The sequence below is a fragment of the Rhinolophus sinicus genome, linkage group LG17 (assembly GCF_036562045.2).
Source record: "Rhinolophus sinicus isolate RSC01 linkage group LG17, ASM3656204v1, whole genome shotgun sequence".
In the NCBI taxonomy this organism is placed as follows: domain Eukaryota; kingdom Metazoa; phylum Chordata; class Mammalia; order Chiroptera; family Rhinolophidae; genus Rhinolophus; species Rhinolophus sinicus.
The window spans coordinates 13,240,955-13,260,224 of NC_133766.1; the positions used below are offsets into that span (position 1 = coordinate 13,240,955).

Here is a 19,270-nt window from a genome sequence, read left to right on the forward strand (position 1 = left end):
TTCATTTGGCTTGAAGAGGTGCTGGCTAAGGTTAGCCAACGATGCTGCTAGTGAAAAACTTGTGACGAAGCTAAAACGCAAATGTTCAACCTAGAGTCCTTTTTTAACAATAGCTGAGTGTGCAACTATTTCCAAAGCCTGCTGCTGTGTGTGCCTGACATACTGCAAGGTCACTCCATAGCCTCTGTGGTTCATAACATCCTAACTTTTATCTTTTAACACAAGAAATGCCTTGCTTTGCTACCATCAAGAAATAAACAGTATAGCCAAAGCTTGTCTATCATTCAAGTTACACAGTGCAATCCTGTCTTACATACTTACCCAAGAACTCTGATGTTTGTTTCAAAGACTGATACAACTACATCATTATCTAAATTAACATCTCTTAAAACTTTTCTCACCGCATCTTCAAATTCTTTAGTTTTATTTAATACCTAGAAGAAAATTATGAAAATAAAGCTATTTATACAAAGTCAAAGAAAAATATCCCCAGAATGTGCTACTAAAAGCAAGTTAACATCATAAGATTCTAAAAAGTGACACATACAAAATATTTCCCTTAGACATATAACAAAAATATGATAATACCTAAAACTGAAAAAAAAGAAAAGTACCTAATTATAATATAGGGAATTTCTATATACTTCAGTTTTTCAGTTTTAGACACACTGACATGTCACAAGGATTTTAAACAATCATTATCAGAACTGTTAACTGGTTTCTTTATAACCCATGACCTAGGGCTACGTGAGGTGAGCACTACTGGGATTTGGTTTCTAAGTCAAAACAAAACAAAAAAACATCCTACTCACCAAACTTCATTTTAAAAGTTGCTTCTTCTCAGAAGAAACCACATCCTTCAGGGGACGACTGACTAACCCTAAACCCTATGCCACCTGCCGTCTTCACTCCATGGATGCCCGGCTCTGACTAAGAAGGCCGTACAACGTGTGGTCAAGAGCAAGGCCTGATTGGAATTTTGGTTCCTTCACTCACCGTCTGGCTAATCCCAGTCAAGTTAATTCCAACTCCAAGCCTGTTCCTTCATCAACACAAAGAGGAAATAACTATTCTCATAGGGTTGTTTAAATGGGATAATGTATGTAAAGTACATTTAGTAGAGTGCCTGACTTAATAAGTACTTAATACATTACTATTATTGTCGCTATTACCACGAGGGTCTAGAATCTAAGCTAAGAACTCTGTAGATTCTTGTAATAACTCCACGAAGGGGTCACTGTCACTACATAGGTTGCTTTGATTTTTCAGTCCAAATTAAGATCACACAATCAGATTTAGATCCTAAATCCATTAAAAGTAGTTATCTTTACTTGACTGTTTAATATTTTTGTTTGATAATATTTTTAGTGCTTTTTCACTTGATTTGATACTTTCACTAAAAATTCTAATTTAGGTTAGGTTAAGAGTACCTGACTTTTTAGTATCATGTTGTTAATCTTAGTCTTCTTTTTAGGTCTATCACCTAAGAATTACTCCAAAGAATAGTACCAATGCTGTTTGTTACAAAGGAAACTAAAAATGGGAAGACAGTTCTCTTTGCCCATAATTAGCTAGAAAATTCTATCTAACAGCTCCATTAATTAATGAGTTTCTTAAGCTCTTAGCTAGTAACAAAGAATGAATTCAGGTCTCTTCCTTTTCCCCATTATCTTTAATTTGTTTCAATATCTTTCTACCTATTTCATGGTAATGATAAATTTAAAGATAAATTTAAAATTTCAGTGACTGACTTCATTATAAAAAACAGAAACTAGGTAGCTAGAGTTAGGAACAACAGTTTAAATTTAAAGATCAATCTATGACAATAGAAATTCTACATAACATTTTACGGTAAGACCAAAATAAAAATTTATGGTTGTGTGTACAAGTACTATATCCTATTAATGTTTTCAAATAAATAAATCATAAAGTGGAAAACCAATCACAATGGCAAAGTAAATTAGAAATATTAATATTTGTATTGATAAAATGTACAAGATAGCATTCCTTCTAAATGTAGGAAAAAACTTTCAAACTATTAATTTCTTTTCTTTTGGTTCTTCTATTTAAATTAAACAGTAAATATGTAAGATAATAAAAATTCAAAATGAATTTGTATATTTCAAAATTATGATGATATGCAGTAAGTTACTTAGGTTATTCCCACTTCGAAAGACCGATATCTGAAGAGTTTATAAAGTCTCGTTTTTTAAATGTCTGTAAGACGTTATCAATCTTTTTTTCTGACTCTTCTTGAGGACAGCTTCAACAAACAGGGGTTACTTATCTGAACCAAAGATCAGTAAGAAATAATATAGTTAACAGGGACCTCTGATATCTAGTCTAGGCCCTTTTGAGGTGAAAACAGGGGCCCAGAGAAGTTAAATCCTTCGCCAAGGTCACACCCGTCAGTGTTACGTGATTCCTTTTTGTTACTCCAGCCACAAGGAGCCAGAACTCAGGCTCCACCTCACATCCACTGAGCAGCATCACCAGCACCACCAAGTGGCAGCTTGTTGGAAACACAGGTCCTTGAGCCCCACCTGCAGTCCACTGGATCCGAGTCCACATTTTAGCAAGATCTCTAGGTGACTTACACAGTGAAGTTTAAAAAGTATTGCATCATTATGCAGTGCTTCTAAAACTTTAGCATCCATCAGAATCATCTCGAAGCTTGTTAAAAACAGGCTACTTGGGCCTCAGTCCCACTTTCTGATTCAGTGCATCTGGGATCAGGCCCTACAATTTACATTTCAAAAAAGTCAGGTGATGCTACTGCTGCTGGCCTGCGATCCATCACAGTCTGAGAACCAATGGCAAAGTGTATAATCGGTGTAACTTCAAGGACGTGACCTTTATGATAATTAATGGCTTCTCATTTGGAGACCAACGGATTTCTAAATATAGGAAAGTGATGCGGTTGGGAACCACATTTTCTCATTCATTTCTGGTAACATGTTTTTAAAACACATATGATACCTGAGGTCCATGTTCAACCAAGAGCTTACAGAGAGATAATGGGAACTTGCTATATGGAAGGATAAAGCCAAGATGACAGAATGAAAAACAGACTTAGGTCCATCTCTGGTCTTTCCTACTATACAGCACTGCTCCTCACTCCCTCCATATCAAGACAGACTTCTTGTGCGTAACTCGCCTACAGCTAAAAGTAAATAACACCATTTAGTTTTCCCAGGTAATTTGTGCCTCCCAGGATATTACGTTTATCTTTTTCTCTTCCCCTATTATAGCAGATCACCTAGGACACTAAGCCAAAAAGAAGGCATACAGTATTCTTTCTCATTCTCATAGTCATTATAATCTAGTTCACACATTCCTTTAATCTATGAAAATTAAGTCTCAACTTTTGAAACCCTGACTCAGCTAAAAAGGTCTAAACAATCATGGTCTTTTAAACAAAAAGGTCTTCTCAATCATGGCTGCATTTTATAAACAAACAGAAGCTTTAGAAGAATAAATAATAATGTCCAGTCCAACTCCAGACAAATAACTAGGGAGAGCGGGACTTTTTTTCAAAACTTCATAGGCAATCCTCCTAAGGTGCTGGTATAGTTGAGAATCTCTGACTAAGAAAGAAAGGGGAGGGTGAGTGACAGAAAGAGAAGGAAGGAAGGAGGGAGGGAGGGAGGGAGGGAGGGAGGGAGGGAGGGAAAGGAGAGAGGGGAGGGAGCGAAGGAAACAGGGAGGGAGGGAAGCAGGGAAGGGAGGAGGGCAGGACAGAGGGAAGGGAGGAGGGCAGGACAGAGGGAAGGAGGGAGGGAAAGAGACAAACCTATAAATTATTTGACTATCTCCACAATTCTACATAATTTCACTTGACGTTCATGTGACATGATTATCTCAATAGTGTGGAAGATTTATGCAGAAGCAAAGATCAGAACATTTTAAATTCTGAAGGCTTCTGTTTCAGCCTTTCCATGTAATGATTATATTCATAATCCTTGAGTGTGCATATTATGAAATTTATAAAATAAGTAAATTCAAGAAGAATCAAACCTACCACAAGAGTGTCCAAGGAGTCAATCAGAGTCAGGGAAAATCTAAGAAACAAGTATAACGAGAAATAAAACATTAGAATTCTGAGTATTTTATCCACGAATATATTAGCAGACATATCTATATCCTATTTCTATTAACTATTAATAATACTCAAAGCATCTCTAGTACAGTGTAACCTATAAAAGACTGAAAGAACCTGAAAGCCTTAACATTATATTTATTTCAGCCTACTTACACATCCTTCAAAATGAACAGAAATATTCATTAGCTCTTTTTTTTTTAAATTTATTGGGGTGACAATTCTTAGTAAAATTACATAGATTACAGGTGTACAATTCTGTATTACATCATCTATAAATCCCATTGTGCGTTCACCACCCAGAGTCAGTTCTCCTTCCACATTAGCTCTTTTTAAAGCAAATGCAAATATTAAAGCATCAACACCTTACAACATATCAATGGCTCTCTATATATTTTAAAAGGTACATCCATCTTAATAAACAACTCAACTTTTCACTGATTTTAAAAGGTAAACTGATTAATTTTTTACAAAAGGTAACAGAGGGAATAAAGGAACTTAATGTAATACTTATAGCAGCCTTTGAAATTTAACCACAAAAATCTCAAGATCCATCTGTGTTGTCGCAAATGGTACTATTTCATCTTTTCTTAACGGCATCATGCTAAGCGAAATAAGTCAGACAGAAAAAGTCAAGAACCATATGACTTCACTGATATGTGGTATACGAGACTGAAAATAAAAGAACAACACAAACAAATGCAGAAACAAAAACACATAGACACAGACAATAGTTTAGTGGTTACCAGAGGGTACGGGGAGGGAGAGGGGTGGTAGAGGAGGGTAAACGGGGTCAACTATATGGTGATGGAAGGAGAACTGACTCTGGGTAGTGAACACACAATGTGATATACAGATGATGTATTACAGAATTGTACACTTGAAACCTATGTAACTTTACTAACAATTGTCACCCCAACAAACTTTAATTAAAAAAATAAAGAAAGAAATTGAACCAATCCCCAGAACTACGATTGTAAATTGCCTCCATCTGCCTAGACTCGGGAACTTGGAGATGCCCTGCCATCCCAGTGCTAACACTCACTTTCCCAAGGCATCATCAACATCGCCCCGACTTGGCTCCTGGCCTCTGACACGACCTCTGCAGGTTAAAGGCATGAGTTCATCAGCTGGGTAAGCATGTTCCTGCAAGGAAAATCTTAGTGAGTCACTGCGGAAAGTAAGAGAAAGCACACATCATTTAGAGAACATAACCTTTTCACGGCTTTTTAAATAAAGGAAAATAAAGATTACTCAAAAAGTTCTACTTTCCTCACAGTCTATTTAAAAAAAAACAAAACATTTTTAGTTATAAATGCTATACATGCTTGGGAAAAAAAATAAGAAAATATTTCTTTAAAAATCTGTACTCTGCTTCCCCGCCACCCAACCTCACTCTCCAGAGGTAACTAGTTAAGATTGGCATTTACCCTTCCAGATTTAGCCACATACATTAAAATATATGCACATATATCATTTTAAAATTTTATGTACAAACAGGTGCTCATTGCTCTAAAATTTGTTTACTTAAATCATGGTGGGGTTTTTCCATGCTAGAATTTTACAGATGTATTTTATTGTTGGTAACTGCAAAGTGATACTTTAATATTAGCTGGTGCTATTTGAGTACTTATGTTCTATGCACTGTCCTATACACTTTAGTTCATTTAATTATTACACAGCCCTCTGACACAGATTCAGTTATCTCCATTTTAGAGATGAAAAAATTGAGGTCAAAAGACACTAACCAAGGTAATGCAACTAGTAAATGATGGATCCAAAATTCAAACCTGGCTGCCTGACTCCAGAGCCTATACACTTCACAGTACCTTTTCCTCAAAGTATTCCAAAGTACAGATACGCTAAAATTTATTTTTTTACTCTTCTATTGATGAACATGTAGGTTGAACTCAATTTTTCACTACATCAGCAATGCTGCAATAAATATCTACATGCATATATCTTTTTTACATATGCTTGTATTGCTATTGATTAAATCCCTAGAAACAGACCCAATGGGTCAAAGACATGGATATTTAAAAAGTGATAGTTAGTATCACACTGAAGACACTCTTACTTGTTCCTCCTATATTTGTATGCCCATGATTCTTAATTTTTGAAGTTCAGCCAAAATATTCCCGATTCTATGTCCAATTCTATACAACTCAATTATCTAGATTCCAAACTCATAGCACATTAGCAGCAGAAAAATAGAATAGAGGCCAGGAACACTAAACACGCGGGCAACAGAAAGGGAAAGACCCTCCCCCTAAAAACTAAAGTAGGCTAAAGAATACAAAAAGTATTGTAGACTGCAACCCTTCAGCTATTAAAGAAAGTTCATGCTCTGTAATGATTCATGTCCCAAGGAAAGGATTTCAGGCAACAAAGGTTTGATGTAATCAGAATCCACATGCAGCTACCAAATTCTGAATTCAACATTTTACAATTTTAATATTACATAATTTTAGTATACATTCCTAATTATTTTATATTTGTCTTTTATATGTCAAGTTTCTAACTCCTTTTTCGGTGTTATTTCCAATGGAACTGTGATTTCCCAGAATGCACACTATTTTTATTGCTTTACAGTTTCATATTTAACACATATAAAAAACACTTAGAATTCAGGAAATTGTATTTTTTACATTTGCCGATGTATTTTGAGAGATACTTTGTAAGAGATTATTCAAATGTCAATTTGATTTAAAGAGTTCCTTTAAAATCAAGAGTTATTTAAACCACAGCTTAAAAACCTTCATAATATTTTTAGGGTTTTGCAGCACACAAACATAGATGTAAACACTGTTGTCTGAAATTAAATATGAAACTCAAACCCTAAGCTTATCCAAATAAGAAAAATATTAATAGCAACTGCAAACCAAAATAATGAAATAAAGGAGTTTGGAACCAGGTAGGTGTAAAAATACTTTGTGCCCCTGTTTCAAGATTAAGGATAAAAACAAAACCACAGCCTCTTACTTTGGTTTAACCACAAAGCGAACTACAGTTGGTTTGCATAAATCCAGAATAATGCATACGTGGCAAAGAGCCGTATTACGCTGCAAACATCCTGGCTGTTTGAGGTACAGTAATACTTTCTGTTTACAATGTATTGCCAGGACTAGGGATGAGTAATTCCTATTGCTGTGACTCAGAGTCATGAAAAACATTTAATAATTATCACTCAGAAATAAAACTCAGGTGATAGAAGAGTTCAATATGAATTAAGTAGAACATACGCATTAAAAACAACATGAATTAAATAGAATATCAAAAAATTGATCTACAGATTCTAAAAACAAGAGCAAAAACATAAAGTAAAACAAAACACCACAGGGGCCGGCCCGGTGGCTCAGGCGGTTAGAGCTCCATGCTCCTAACTAAAATCTTTAAAAAAACAAAAAAACAAAACACAACAGACTCTCCACATCAGTTTCTAAATTTACTAGAGCTCTGAAGTGATAGAACTGTCTGAAAACACTCAAATCAAAGCAGTATCAGAAACCGACTTTTTATAAAACCAATCCCCAAAATTAGGCAAAGGGAAAAGACTTTATTCTACTAAAAGCAGTAATAAAACAAAAGCAATATTTATAAAAGTGAGTTCCTGAAACTATCAAATTAATTTAATTTCCAATAAAGTTATGTACATTTTTAAATGTTTTATTCCAGATCCTTATTGTTAAGCACCTTCCTTGAGACAGATAAAATATTCCTTCCTAAAATAAAAAGTAAATATTATTTAATAAACCACTGATCACATACTGATATAGCATATACTAATTAATGATTGAAATTGCACAATTTATCAGTTCTCTTTTCATTCCAGGTCAGATTTTCCTATTCCCTTTGTTCACTATTTATATTCACTTAGTAAACCATTTTTCAGATATTTAGGACTGCATTTATTTGGATTTGATCAATGATAAAATAAATCAAAATTATGAAATGTTATATGAAATAATAATGTTATAATGAAATAAAGTCCTGCTATTAACAGATTTTTTTTATAGATACAGAAAAAGCATTTAACAAAATTCAATACCTTATAACAATTAAAGTTCTCAGCAAACCAGAAATAGAAAGGAACTTAACCCAATATGGGGCATCTATGAAACCGACAGCTAACATCACACTTAAAGTGAAAGGCGACTGCTTTTTCTCTAAGATTAGGAGCAAGGCAAAGATCCCACAACGTCTTTTCAACATAATACTAGAAGTCCTAGTCACTCAATAAGAACAAATAAAAGGCCTACAGATTGAAAAGGAAAAGTCTCTTTGTTTGCAGATGACATAAATGACCACGTGGAAAACCCTAAGGAACCTATCTCAAAAAGCTACTAGAAATAATAAGTGAGTTTAGTAAGTTGCAGAATATACGGTCAATGGACAAAAAGAATTTTGCATTTCTGTATAACATCAATGGATAATTGGAAATTGAAATTTGAAAAACTACAATTTACAACAGCATCAAAAAGATGATACATGAATAAATTTAACAAAAGATGTGTAACACCTGTATACTGAAAACTATATGCTTTAAATAAATGGACAGAGGCCCCATGTTGGACTGGAAGGCTCAACAGGCTCAATGTTGCTAAGTCAATTTCCCCAAATTGATCTATAGATTCAACATAATCCCAACTAAGAGCTCAACAGGCTTTTTCGTAGAAATTTACAATATGATTATAAAATTTACAGGGAAATACAAAGACCCTAAAATATCCAAAACAATTAAGAAAAAGAACAAAGCTGAAAGACTTACATTGTCTTATTTCAGGACTCAGTATCACACTTAATCAAGACAGTGTGATATTGGAGTACAAATAAATATTCAAATCAATGGGAAAAACAGACTCTAGAAACAGATACATGCATGTATGGTTAACTGATTTTACACAGGTGCCAAAGTAATTCAGTGGGGAAAGGAAATTCTTTACAACAAATAGCGCTGGAACAACTGGATATCCACATAGAAAAAAATATAAATCAACCTTTACCTCACACCATACACAAACATTAACTTACATAAAATGGGTGATAGATCAAAATGAACAAGCTAAAGTCATAAAACACCTAGAAGAAAACAAGAAAATCTTTGTGACCCTGGACTAGGCAAATATTTTTTAGGTAGGATATAAAAGACATGAATCATAAAAGAAAAAAGGGTAAATTGGACTTGGTGATAATTTAAAACATTTGCACTTCAAATGACATTGTTAAGAAAATTAAAAGGCAAACCACAGACTGAGAGAAAATATCTGCAAAACATATATGTGATAAGGACTGATATCCAGAATATATCTCTTACAACTCAGTAATAACAAATGACCTGATTTTAAAATGGGCCAGAGATTTAAACAGACTCTTCACTCATATATATATATATTATATATATTGTGTATATATATATATATATATATATATACACACACATATATACACAATACAATTGTATACATATACACAATATATATTCTATATATATATAGTATATACAATATATATACAAAATAAATATTGCATATATATAATATATATAGTATATACATAGTACATATATAGTATATATATAGTATGCACACCCGCGCGCACACACGCACAGAAAGATGTTCAACATGATTGGTCATCAGGAAAAATCAAATTAAAATCACAACAAAATACCACCACACATCCTCTAGAAATGCTAAAATTAAAAAGACTGAAAATACCAAATGTTGGAAAGGATGTGAAGTAACTAAAACTCTTATATGCTGCTGCTGGGAAATGCAAAATGTTACAGCCACTTCAGAAAAGTTTGGCAATTTCTTATAAACTTACCCTTCCCATATGACCCAGCAATCCCATTCCTAGGTGGGAAATATATGAAAATGTACGTCTTCATAAAAATTTGCTTTGACAGGTTCATAGCAATCTTTGTAATAACAGCCAAAGACCAGAAACAAGTCAAATATTTATCAACTGTTGAATGGATAAACAAATTGTATTCTATCAAATAAACTGAATACTAATGAGCAATAAATATAAACTACAATATATCCAAAACATGGATAAATCTCAAAAGCATCATGCTAAACGAAAGAACCCGAATCAAAAAACTTTTCTACATGAAATCCTAGAAAAGAGAAAACTACAATGACAAAAAGCAGATCACAATGGTTGCTAGAGGTCAGAGATGGGGAAAGGAACTGACTGCAAAGGAGGATGAGGAAGCTTTCTGGGGTAAGGGAAATGTTCTATATCATAACTGCAGGGTAGTTAAACAACTGTATACAATTGTCAAAACTCAGAATTGAGCACTTCAAATTGGAAAATTGTTGTAAATTATCTAATTAAACAGAAAGACCTGATTCTACTGAGTTAAAATCCTATATAGAGTATCAGAGTGTGATGATAAAACATTAATGAGCAAATTCTATAGAATTTCTTATGTCATTTTGGCAGTTTCTAAAAGTAGAGGCAATGGAAAAATGGTTAACAAAATGGTTAACAAAAGGTAGTCCCACACTGTCTACACAAAAAAAGACATAAATTTACATCTTCCCTTCTCTCAGCCAATAGTACCACTTCTAAACTACTTTATTTACAGAATTATTCTTTTTGATGACAAAGCTATCAAAACATTAAGCACAGAGCTTCAAACAGGGAATATGAAAAAGTTCTGGATGGTGATGGTTGTTGCACAACAATGTAAATTTACTTAATGTTACAAAACTGTATACTTAAAAATGGTTAAAATGATGAATTTGGTTATGTGTATTTTACAACAAAAAAATGTTTAAAAGGAAACAGGAAAAAATTCCAAGAAAGCTTACATAAATCTCGAAATCCACAAAGAAGTTACACTTTAAAACAGTTCCTTTGGTTTGAATGATGAAGATTAATCTGTTTCTCTTTGAATTGTGTTCTCACAAAATCAAGCTTAGAAGTTAAGGTTATTAGGTATGATTCTACTAGTTTCAGGAAATTGTGCTTACCAACTCTTTTACAGTTTATTTGTAATGTTTAGGGCTCTACCAAAGTACAACTTTTGTTTATAACAGTCGACAGGAAAAACACTGGAAGACAAGGATCAGAACTCAGATCCAAAAAGGTTCTGCATCTGGTGGCCTAAATACATGTCATTTTGTCATCTAATTTAATCTGCAAACTGACTTCAGCACAAATACTAAAAACGTGCTAATAGAAGCCCTAAAGTGTCTACAGTCTAGGGTTAAATAAAGTCACCCCAAAACTGTCAAAACAATCAAATGTCATGTTATTTAGGGAACAGAGAAAGCCATCTGTGCAATTCACTATGGAGAAACTGCAGTCTGATTAGGGTGAGACATCTATCAAACATAGTTATAATGTTAATATTTCTGACCATAATTGATAAAATCAGAAAATTCCTGGATTTAACACCAAGAGATGGCAGAGACCCAATAATCTACCAAAAGCTGGCAGAGCTTTGTTACTGAAGAACAGTATTAACAATCTGGAGAATAGAACAAAATGCCCTGAAAAGGTGCATGCCTAGAACAGGAAGGAACGTGTATGCTTTAAGGAAGTTCCATGTACAATCTGGGGAACGAGCTGTGATGAATTTTAGGAGGGCAATTTCAATCCCAGGCCGAGAAAGAATGATGACATTAACAGTAGTCATGACAGTTGCAACAGCAGTCGGTAGCAGTGTTGGTAAACTCATACAGTGTTTCCTATTTGCTGGACACAAGTTCTAACCACTTATATTACCTTATTTAATCCTTAAGACAACATTGTGAGGGAAGTAAACCATTTCAGAGAGGTGAGGAAACTGACTCGGGAAGATCGGGTAACTTTCCCATTGTAACCCAGCTAGTAGGTGGCAGAACCAATTCAGGGCGTCCTGCTCCATTTCCAGAGTTCTTGTTCCTCATCATATTCTATTGCCTGTCTTTGGAAAAATACCACTGTTTTCCAGAGAACCAAGGTTCAAAGGAACTGCTCTAATTGTAGACTACACTGGAGAGTAATGTTAAAAAGAACTAGTGAAAAATGAAAAGCTTTCAACATTAAAGTCTACCAGGTGCCAGGCATTTTACATTTCAGCATAGCAGGTGACTGGCGACAACAAAGTAAATTAAATATAAAGAGTGATATATCCCAAAATTCACCATAAACTTGTATTTTTAATGGTTACTAAATAATTTCTTTGAATTTAAAAGGCAAAGATGCATCACAATAATCAAATGCAAAAAAATTAAGCACTATTATATTTTCACAAAAATTCAATTAAGTTCTAAGTTAAAAAATAATAATCATTTACATACTAGGCATGATGTTAAGCCCAGGACATATAAAAGGTGAATTTATTAAAAATTAAAGAAAATGGTCCCTGTTCTCAAAAATCTTATACTCTATAATAACACTTCGCAATCATCCCCACTTTACATAGGAAGGCACCACTCAGAGAGGTTAAATGATCGTGCAGGGTCCAAGCTATTAAATAGCTGAGATGGGATTTGAACTCAAAGTTATCTAACTCCAAAATCCAAACACTTTGACTCTATAGCAAGCTAATAGTGCTTCTGAGTATAATAACTAGAAAAAAATTTCAACTGACTTCAAATACCAAATACAGGGCACCTACCTGGTTTCTGTTTAATATTTTAGAGCTGCTTCATGTTAGTGGAGAACTTGAAAAGGGGAAGTCTAAATTCTAGACTAAATCTTGGGTTACAAACCTCACAGAAAATGAGCACAGCACCAGTACACTGTGAGAGTCACTCATGTTTTAAAACAGTTGAGCATCTTAAAATCTACACTGCACCGACTGCAGATGGGTGTGGCTCCACTGAACAAAGGGAAGGGGGTGTTAATTCCAGGAGTCCCGAGTTTTGGGAGCTGAAATCCCTCTCCTTCAGACTTATAAGTGGGTAGCTGTAACAGAAAGTTACCCAGTTAGGGTCCAATATGTAGGAACTGGAATTGGGAGTCCTTTGAGGGTTGCCCTCAATACCTGCTCTGTCACAAACCCATTTATTAAGTGCATTCTATAATAGGAAAAGTGTATTGATAAAACTTTCTGCTGTTTGCCTAATAAGGGACCAGCTATTAAAGATACTGTGCTTTACAGAGAGAAGATCCTCCCCACAGTGACATGTATTGAACTAATGCAGCTATTAAACCATTTTATTCAACTTTGGATCCAAAAGCATTCTCTTATGAGATGGCTAAGGTCTGAGGGTGTAGCTTGGGTCCACTTGGCCACCTCAAAACCATTAGCCTAGATTTGTTATATTACACTTTGCCCAAACTGAATAACCAGGGGAAAATGACTTTGAAAGAAATATTAAAGGAATGATTAAGGCCTTAAGAAATGAGTTTAAAACTGTGCTTTCAATATGGTTAAAAATACCCCAAAACTTTATCATCATCATATTCTAAAAGCATTTATTAAGAATTCAATGTGAATTCTTTAAAAATGTACAACATACACGGGAACAAAGATTATTAAATATAAAACACGTTTAAAAATACAAAAATGCATAAAGTATATATACTTCTATGTTATAAAGATAATGTTAACATATGAAGATATTTGGGTAATATATAATGAAAAATGCATTCATAGAATCAGCTGAAATATCTTTAAAGCAGAATCAACTAAAGTGAGTTCTGTCAAACTTTTTCCAACTATATTTACAGACATTAATCATAAAGAAAATCCGCTGACATCTTAAAATGTAGAAATAAGGTCATAAGAATTATCAGGATGATTTGATTATAAACTCTACAAAATTACATAAATTTTTCTTTTGCACTCTAAAATTTGCTTGCTACTTCATTTTTTTTTTTTTAATTAAAATTTTTTTGGCAGTTTAAGATCATTTTATTGAAGGAAAAGAAGCAGGGAGAGATGGGGGCAGCTACAGCCTCCCCAACCCCCCACGGGAAACAGACCTTCGTCTCCACCGCTGCCTCCCAAGAGGCTACCTGTGCTATGAGGGGATCAGATTTTAGTAATTGTGGTTAAAAAAAACACGTCACACAAAATTTACCATTTTTACCATTTTTAAGTGTTAAGTTCAGCAGTGTTAAGTATATTCAATGTTGTGCAACAGAGCTCCACGACTTTTTCATCTTGAAAAAGTGTTAACTGCTATTTCACCGCAAGTGAGCACGAAGACATTTTGAAACAGTACGGGTTAGCATGTCAGAAAGCAGAATACATTCAAATCAAAGCCCACTGTGTGAGGACAATTTTGAGAGAGACTAGGTGATAGTTTGTCTCTTTTCAGCAATGGTTTTCTTCATAGGGTATATAAAGTATTATTGTAAATAGTTTTATTTTTGTTTGTTTTCTTTTTTACTTAAGAAAATAATGCCCCTTAAAGCCAGAGATAACATCTTATTCATGTTTATATCCACAATAACAAGCCATATAATGCACTCACTAAACATGGTTGATAACATCAAAGGAAATTGTTTAAGTACAAAGCTTCATAACCTAATTCAACTTATTCTCACCTATTTAATAAACTGGTTCTCTAAGCACTACCAGGAATACTCTGTAGACTATGTTTGCACTGTTTTTTAAAAAGTTCTTTAAAAAACAAGTGCTATTAACTCAGGATTCAAAATTCCCAGTTAAGTACGCTACATAATAATCAGTTCACATGCATAAATGGTATATAAAGATAAGCTTTCTACTTACCATGTAGTTACCATAAGCATGATCAAACATTTCCAGTACTTGATTCCTAATTTTAAAAGAGCAGAAATGGAAAAAAGTTAAGTATATTCTATTTATTGTCTTTCAAAAATGTAATGCTCTTTCATAAACATGCACCAATACAAAACAATACGAAATTTAGTTAGAAAGGCACATAAACATATTCAGGAAATACACCAGTGCTAGTAGAGAAGCTTTCATGAACCACACAGCTGAGCCAAACTTTTACTATTCCTAGCAACTCATGTAAAATTCATCTTATAATTTTTCCTAAGAAAACTAATGAATGATGCATGCCATGCAGAGAGAAGGAAATCTGATGCTAAAAAACAATGACCTCTTAACAAAATTTAACATATCTGTCTTGGAAGAAATAATGGCTGGAGAGCCCCAAAAGACATAACTATGGTTACCATTTATTGCTTATATTATATATTCTACCAAAAAAGAGGGTGGGTGTGTATATTGATATGAAATAACAATACTCTACCAAGCCTCTGCCTTTCCCGTTAAACTGAAAATCACTAATGTCTAGTTTAATATATTTATTGTTACATTTTCAGAGGATACATTTGATGATTTTATGATGTACTTTCAACTCCTTTCAGAAACTGTCAAAAGTTAAATAAATAACATTCACCCCTAAAATGAGAAAACTAATCCTCAGAAAGAGAGTTGTGTGTTTTAGCTAACTTTGTTTCTCAAAATTCCCAAGACAACTGTTTAAAATGGAGATTTCTGATCCCCACACCAGACTTACTAAGTCAAAATCTGTAAGGTTGTGAGCAAGTAATGAGTCTTTCAATTAAACACTCAAATTTGGGGGCTTGAGGGCCATAGGAAAAACTACAGAAGTAAATGGTATTGCTAGATAAGGCCAAATCCCTCAATAATTAGCAAGGGAAAAAATATTTTAATGATTTTTTAATAGCTTTTACGATTATGTATCTCTTTCTTCATTTTAAACTAATTTCTCTAAGTCAGCTCTCCTAAAGTTACATTGTCTGCCAATGTGCTATGGAAATTGAATTGTTTTACACTTTTTTTTTTAATGAAAACATAACATTAACTGCTGTAACATTTAAAAACAACACAACACACATACACACAAACATACTCCAGGAAGGAGAAGACTACATATGACCTGTTAAATAAATCCATAAACTATAAATTGTAAGCAACTCAGTAACTGCTTACTATTCCTGACAATTCCAGCCTTTATGATCAGTTTGATTTTGGGGGAGGGGGTTAGAAAAAGGGTGGGGCATTTTCTTTTAATCATAAATGATTATTTATTTATTTTTTTAGTCATACAGGTAAACCTAATGAATCAAGAGTTCAGTTTCCTGAAAATTCCCAGAGGCAAAAGCAGTCAGGCGATTGTGTATTCGTAGTTTACAGCTGCAGACTCTCATTCTACACTTATACTAGAGTACGTCAATCTAAATTAACAAGCCTAAATAACTGTAAACTCGCTTTCGTAAGTGATCTCAATATTTCATTGTAATTGTTTGGACTTTTCCAGTTAAAAATTAACTTTGGTCCAAAACGAGTTATCCAATGACTTTTCTTCAAATAAAAATTTGTAATAAGAAAGGGAAAAAGGGGAGTGTGGTGGTAAAATAAGATACTTGCTATCCTTAACAGACTTGAAGCTTCTCTTTCCAAGTCTTAAGGGAAGTGGCAAGACAGTGGAGAGAGCATGGGCTCTGAGGCCACACAGACCTGGGTTTGAATACTGGCTCCACCATTTACCAGCTCTGTGACTCTGAACAAGTCAACCTTGAGTCTCAATTTCCTCATCTGCAAAACGGGGATCACATCCACCTCAATAAGAAACAGGGAGCATTACAGAGATAACATATGTAAAATGCCTGGCACAGAGTAGGCTATTCAGTAAAACTGTTACCAGTGATACATTCAATTCACAAAAAGTTAAGACACTTACTAGAGTTTACTGGTAATTTTGTTTTGATAGCTGATAACTTATCTTTTTTCCATCAAGTGTCATTTATTGCTATTTTATTTAAAAACGAATACAAGACTCTTGCCAACAATTTAAGCAATAAGGAAGTACATAAAATAAAACCTGATGGTTCCACCTAACTTCCATCCTAACCCCAGGAAGTAATCATCTGTCTACGTTTTTCTGAGCTTAGACAATTTCTTTTCTGTTTTGTTTCTTTAAAAAAACAACAACATGGGATAGTACTATACATTCTACAACTTGCGTTTTTGTGTTGTATATCCTGGATAGCCTTTCAATGACCTGCATCCTCCTTAATGTCTGGATATCATTCCATAATATGGATGCTCCAAGGATCGGTTTCATTCTTTCAAAATGCATTTCTTTATCCACCACTCTCTACATTAATAGTGCTTTTATTTCTGTAGGATAGATTCCTGGAGATGGGACTGATGAATCAAAGAGTACATACAATTTCCATTTTAGCAGTTACAGCAAGTGTTACTCCCACCAGAGTTTTTTCTCACACCTCAATTAGTCAGTGCTCTATCCATGTTTTGTATTTATTAATCTGATGGCAAAAAACAACAACAAAAAAAACAGCTGTCTCACTGCTTTAATCTGCATCTCTCACATTTATGAGGTTGAGTTACTTTTCATGCTTACTGCCTATTTGCATTTCCTCTTGTGTGAATTAACTCTTCATGCCCTCTGCCAATTTTCTACTCGCTCTTTTTTCTTACTCACTTGTGGGACCTAGTGTATAGGAATATTGACTCTGAATTAAATATTGCAAATACAAGTGATAATTTTATGACACTTTCAGGACTGGTAACACGACTTTGAGTAAAGTGGATACTTAATTGAGACATTAAAAAACACCATCAACTACTACTGTTCTGTTACGAAAATGCAGTGCAAGAAAATACCGCAAGGAAGTGATGAAACGCTTAAAGTTTAAGTTCCAATGAACGACCCCCTTTTCCGTAACAGGTGTAAACATTATTTCCTTAACTACTGTTAAGATCAGTAACATCTTCCCAGCCGGGAGCTCCCTAGTGCGAGAAATCCAACCATATGTCTGAGGAAAGACAACCCCAGGGCTCTCCCGCGCAGCGACACGGACTGTCGCCCCCTTCACGGGCCACTGACATGGCAGCCGTGTTGACACACCCCGGTTGGCCTCAAGGAGCCTGCACATGTCACCGACGGCCGGGCGACACCCCGACAGTCCCCCGAGGTCGCGACGCGGGCGGCGGCCCCCACCTTCCCAGATTCTGTCCCCCCCGCCAGGCTCGTCGCGACAGCCGTCCCATCGCGACGAGAGGCCACTGCACGCCTAGGTCGCAATGACAGGCACCTCGCCTGCGGTCAGCCTCACGAGGAAACCCACCCTGGACTGCCAGGCACCCTTACCCAAGCTTCTGTTTCTCCTCCCGACTCATGGGCGCCGCCCCCGCCGTCCCCACGGACGTGGCCGACACCAGGCAGAGCGCGGCCGTCGCTGCCACCAGGCTCCATGGCGCTCGCGGGGGGACCGAGGACCCGCAGCCCCGGCCGCCGCCGGCTGTGCTCATGGCCCCGCGGTTCCGCGCACGCGCAGCTGCTACGCCCGGCCCGTGGGACACATCGCCGGACGCCGGTGGCAAGAGGGCCGCGAGCCGTGCCCAGGGCGGGAGACGGAGCAAAGCGAGCGGCCGCCGTCGCCCAACTGTTTCCCGAAGCCACCGAGCCGGTCCCCAGCGCCAGCGCTGCCACCGCCCTCCGCCCGCAGCAGCCGGGAGCGCCGCCCCCGGCTTTCCGGTGTCGTAGTCTAGGAAACCACCGCCCCCGACGCTACTTCCGGGTAGGGCGCGGGACGCGGGCCTCAAGACCAATGGGGACCGAAACGGAGAGGGGCAGGCTCCGGAGACAGGGGAGAGCATTGGCCGGGAGAAGTGAGACGTGGACAATAGGCGGGACTCGGGAGGGACTTCTCTCTTCGGCCGCCCTCCGACCCGTGAACTTGCGACCTGAAGACTACGGGTCCCAAAGTGCACCGCTTCCTCCCCGGGGGTCCCGCAAGCCGACTCCGCCCGGCGGACTGTCCCGCGCTGCTCGCTGGGACGTGTGGTCTTCCGAGGGGCAGGGGCGGTGCCTGGGATCCCGCGCTCCCCGCCCCCCTGCGGCCAGCCCTTCCTCCGTGGGTCGGCTGTTCATCCCTCCTGCCGCGGGTGACGTCTCCCTGGAAGCAGGCGGGATGAGGCTGACACGTCCCCGGGTTGGTGCCACACGCCCTGGGGAAGAGTGTCGGAGGAATCCTCTGCCCTCGGGGAGATTACAAGACAAGAACAGCAAACAGGAATTGAGCCTTGGACGGCAGTGTGCTGAGAGTTTTAGTTGCATTCTCCCAACCCTGGTAGATAAGTATCACCACCCCCGTTTTTGCAAACGAGGGAAGTGAAGCTAGAGAAGTTGGCTAACAAAGCCCTGGCCACGCTGCTGCGTTAGAATCCAACCGGTCTCT

General features: G+C 36.6%; 1 protein-coding gene across 4 annotated transcripts in view; it reads right to left on the reverse strand.

The window, feature by feature from the left end:
* The window catches only part of EDEM3 (ER degradation enhancing alpha-mannosidase like protein 3), a 53,445-nt gene extending 34,868 nt beyond the window's left edge, over positions 1 to 18,577 (reverse strand). For 3 of the 4 annotated variants that reach the window (XM_019738076.2, XM_074322441.1, XM_019738075.2), the window contains exons 1-5: positions 18,181 to 18,576; positions 14,781 to 14,826; positions 5,145 to 5,245; positions 4,022 to 4,061; positions 322 to 434 (exon numbers count right to left, since the gene is read on the reverse strand). In XM_019738076.2, the coding sequence (XP_019593635.2) occupies positions 322 to 434; positions 4,022 to 4,061; positions 5,145 to 5,245; positions 14,781 to 14,826; positions 18,181 to 18,341 (461 nt within the window). In that variant the 5' untranslated portion in view covers positions 18,342 to 18,576. Of the gene's footprint in view, positions 1 to 321; positions 435 to 4,021; positions 4,062 to 5,144; positions 5,246 to 14,780; positions 14,827 to 18,180 lie in introns of all 4 variants that reach the window. The other variant, XM_074322440.1, reaches the window with a different exon arrangement.
* Between the last annotated feature and the right edge of the window lie 693 nt (positions 18,578 to 19,270).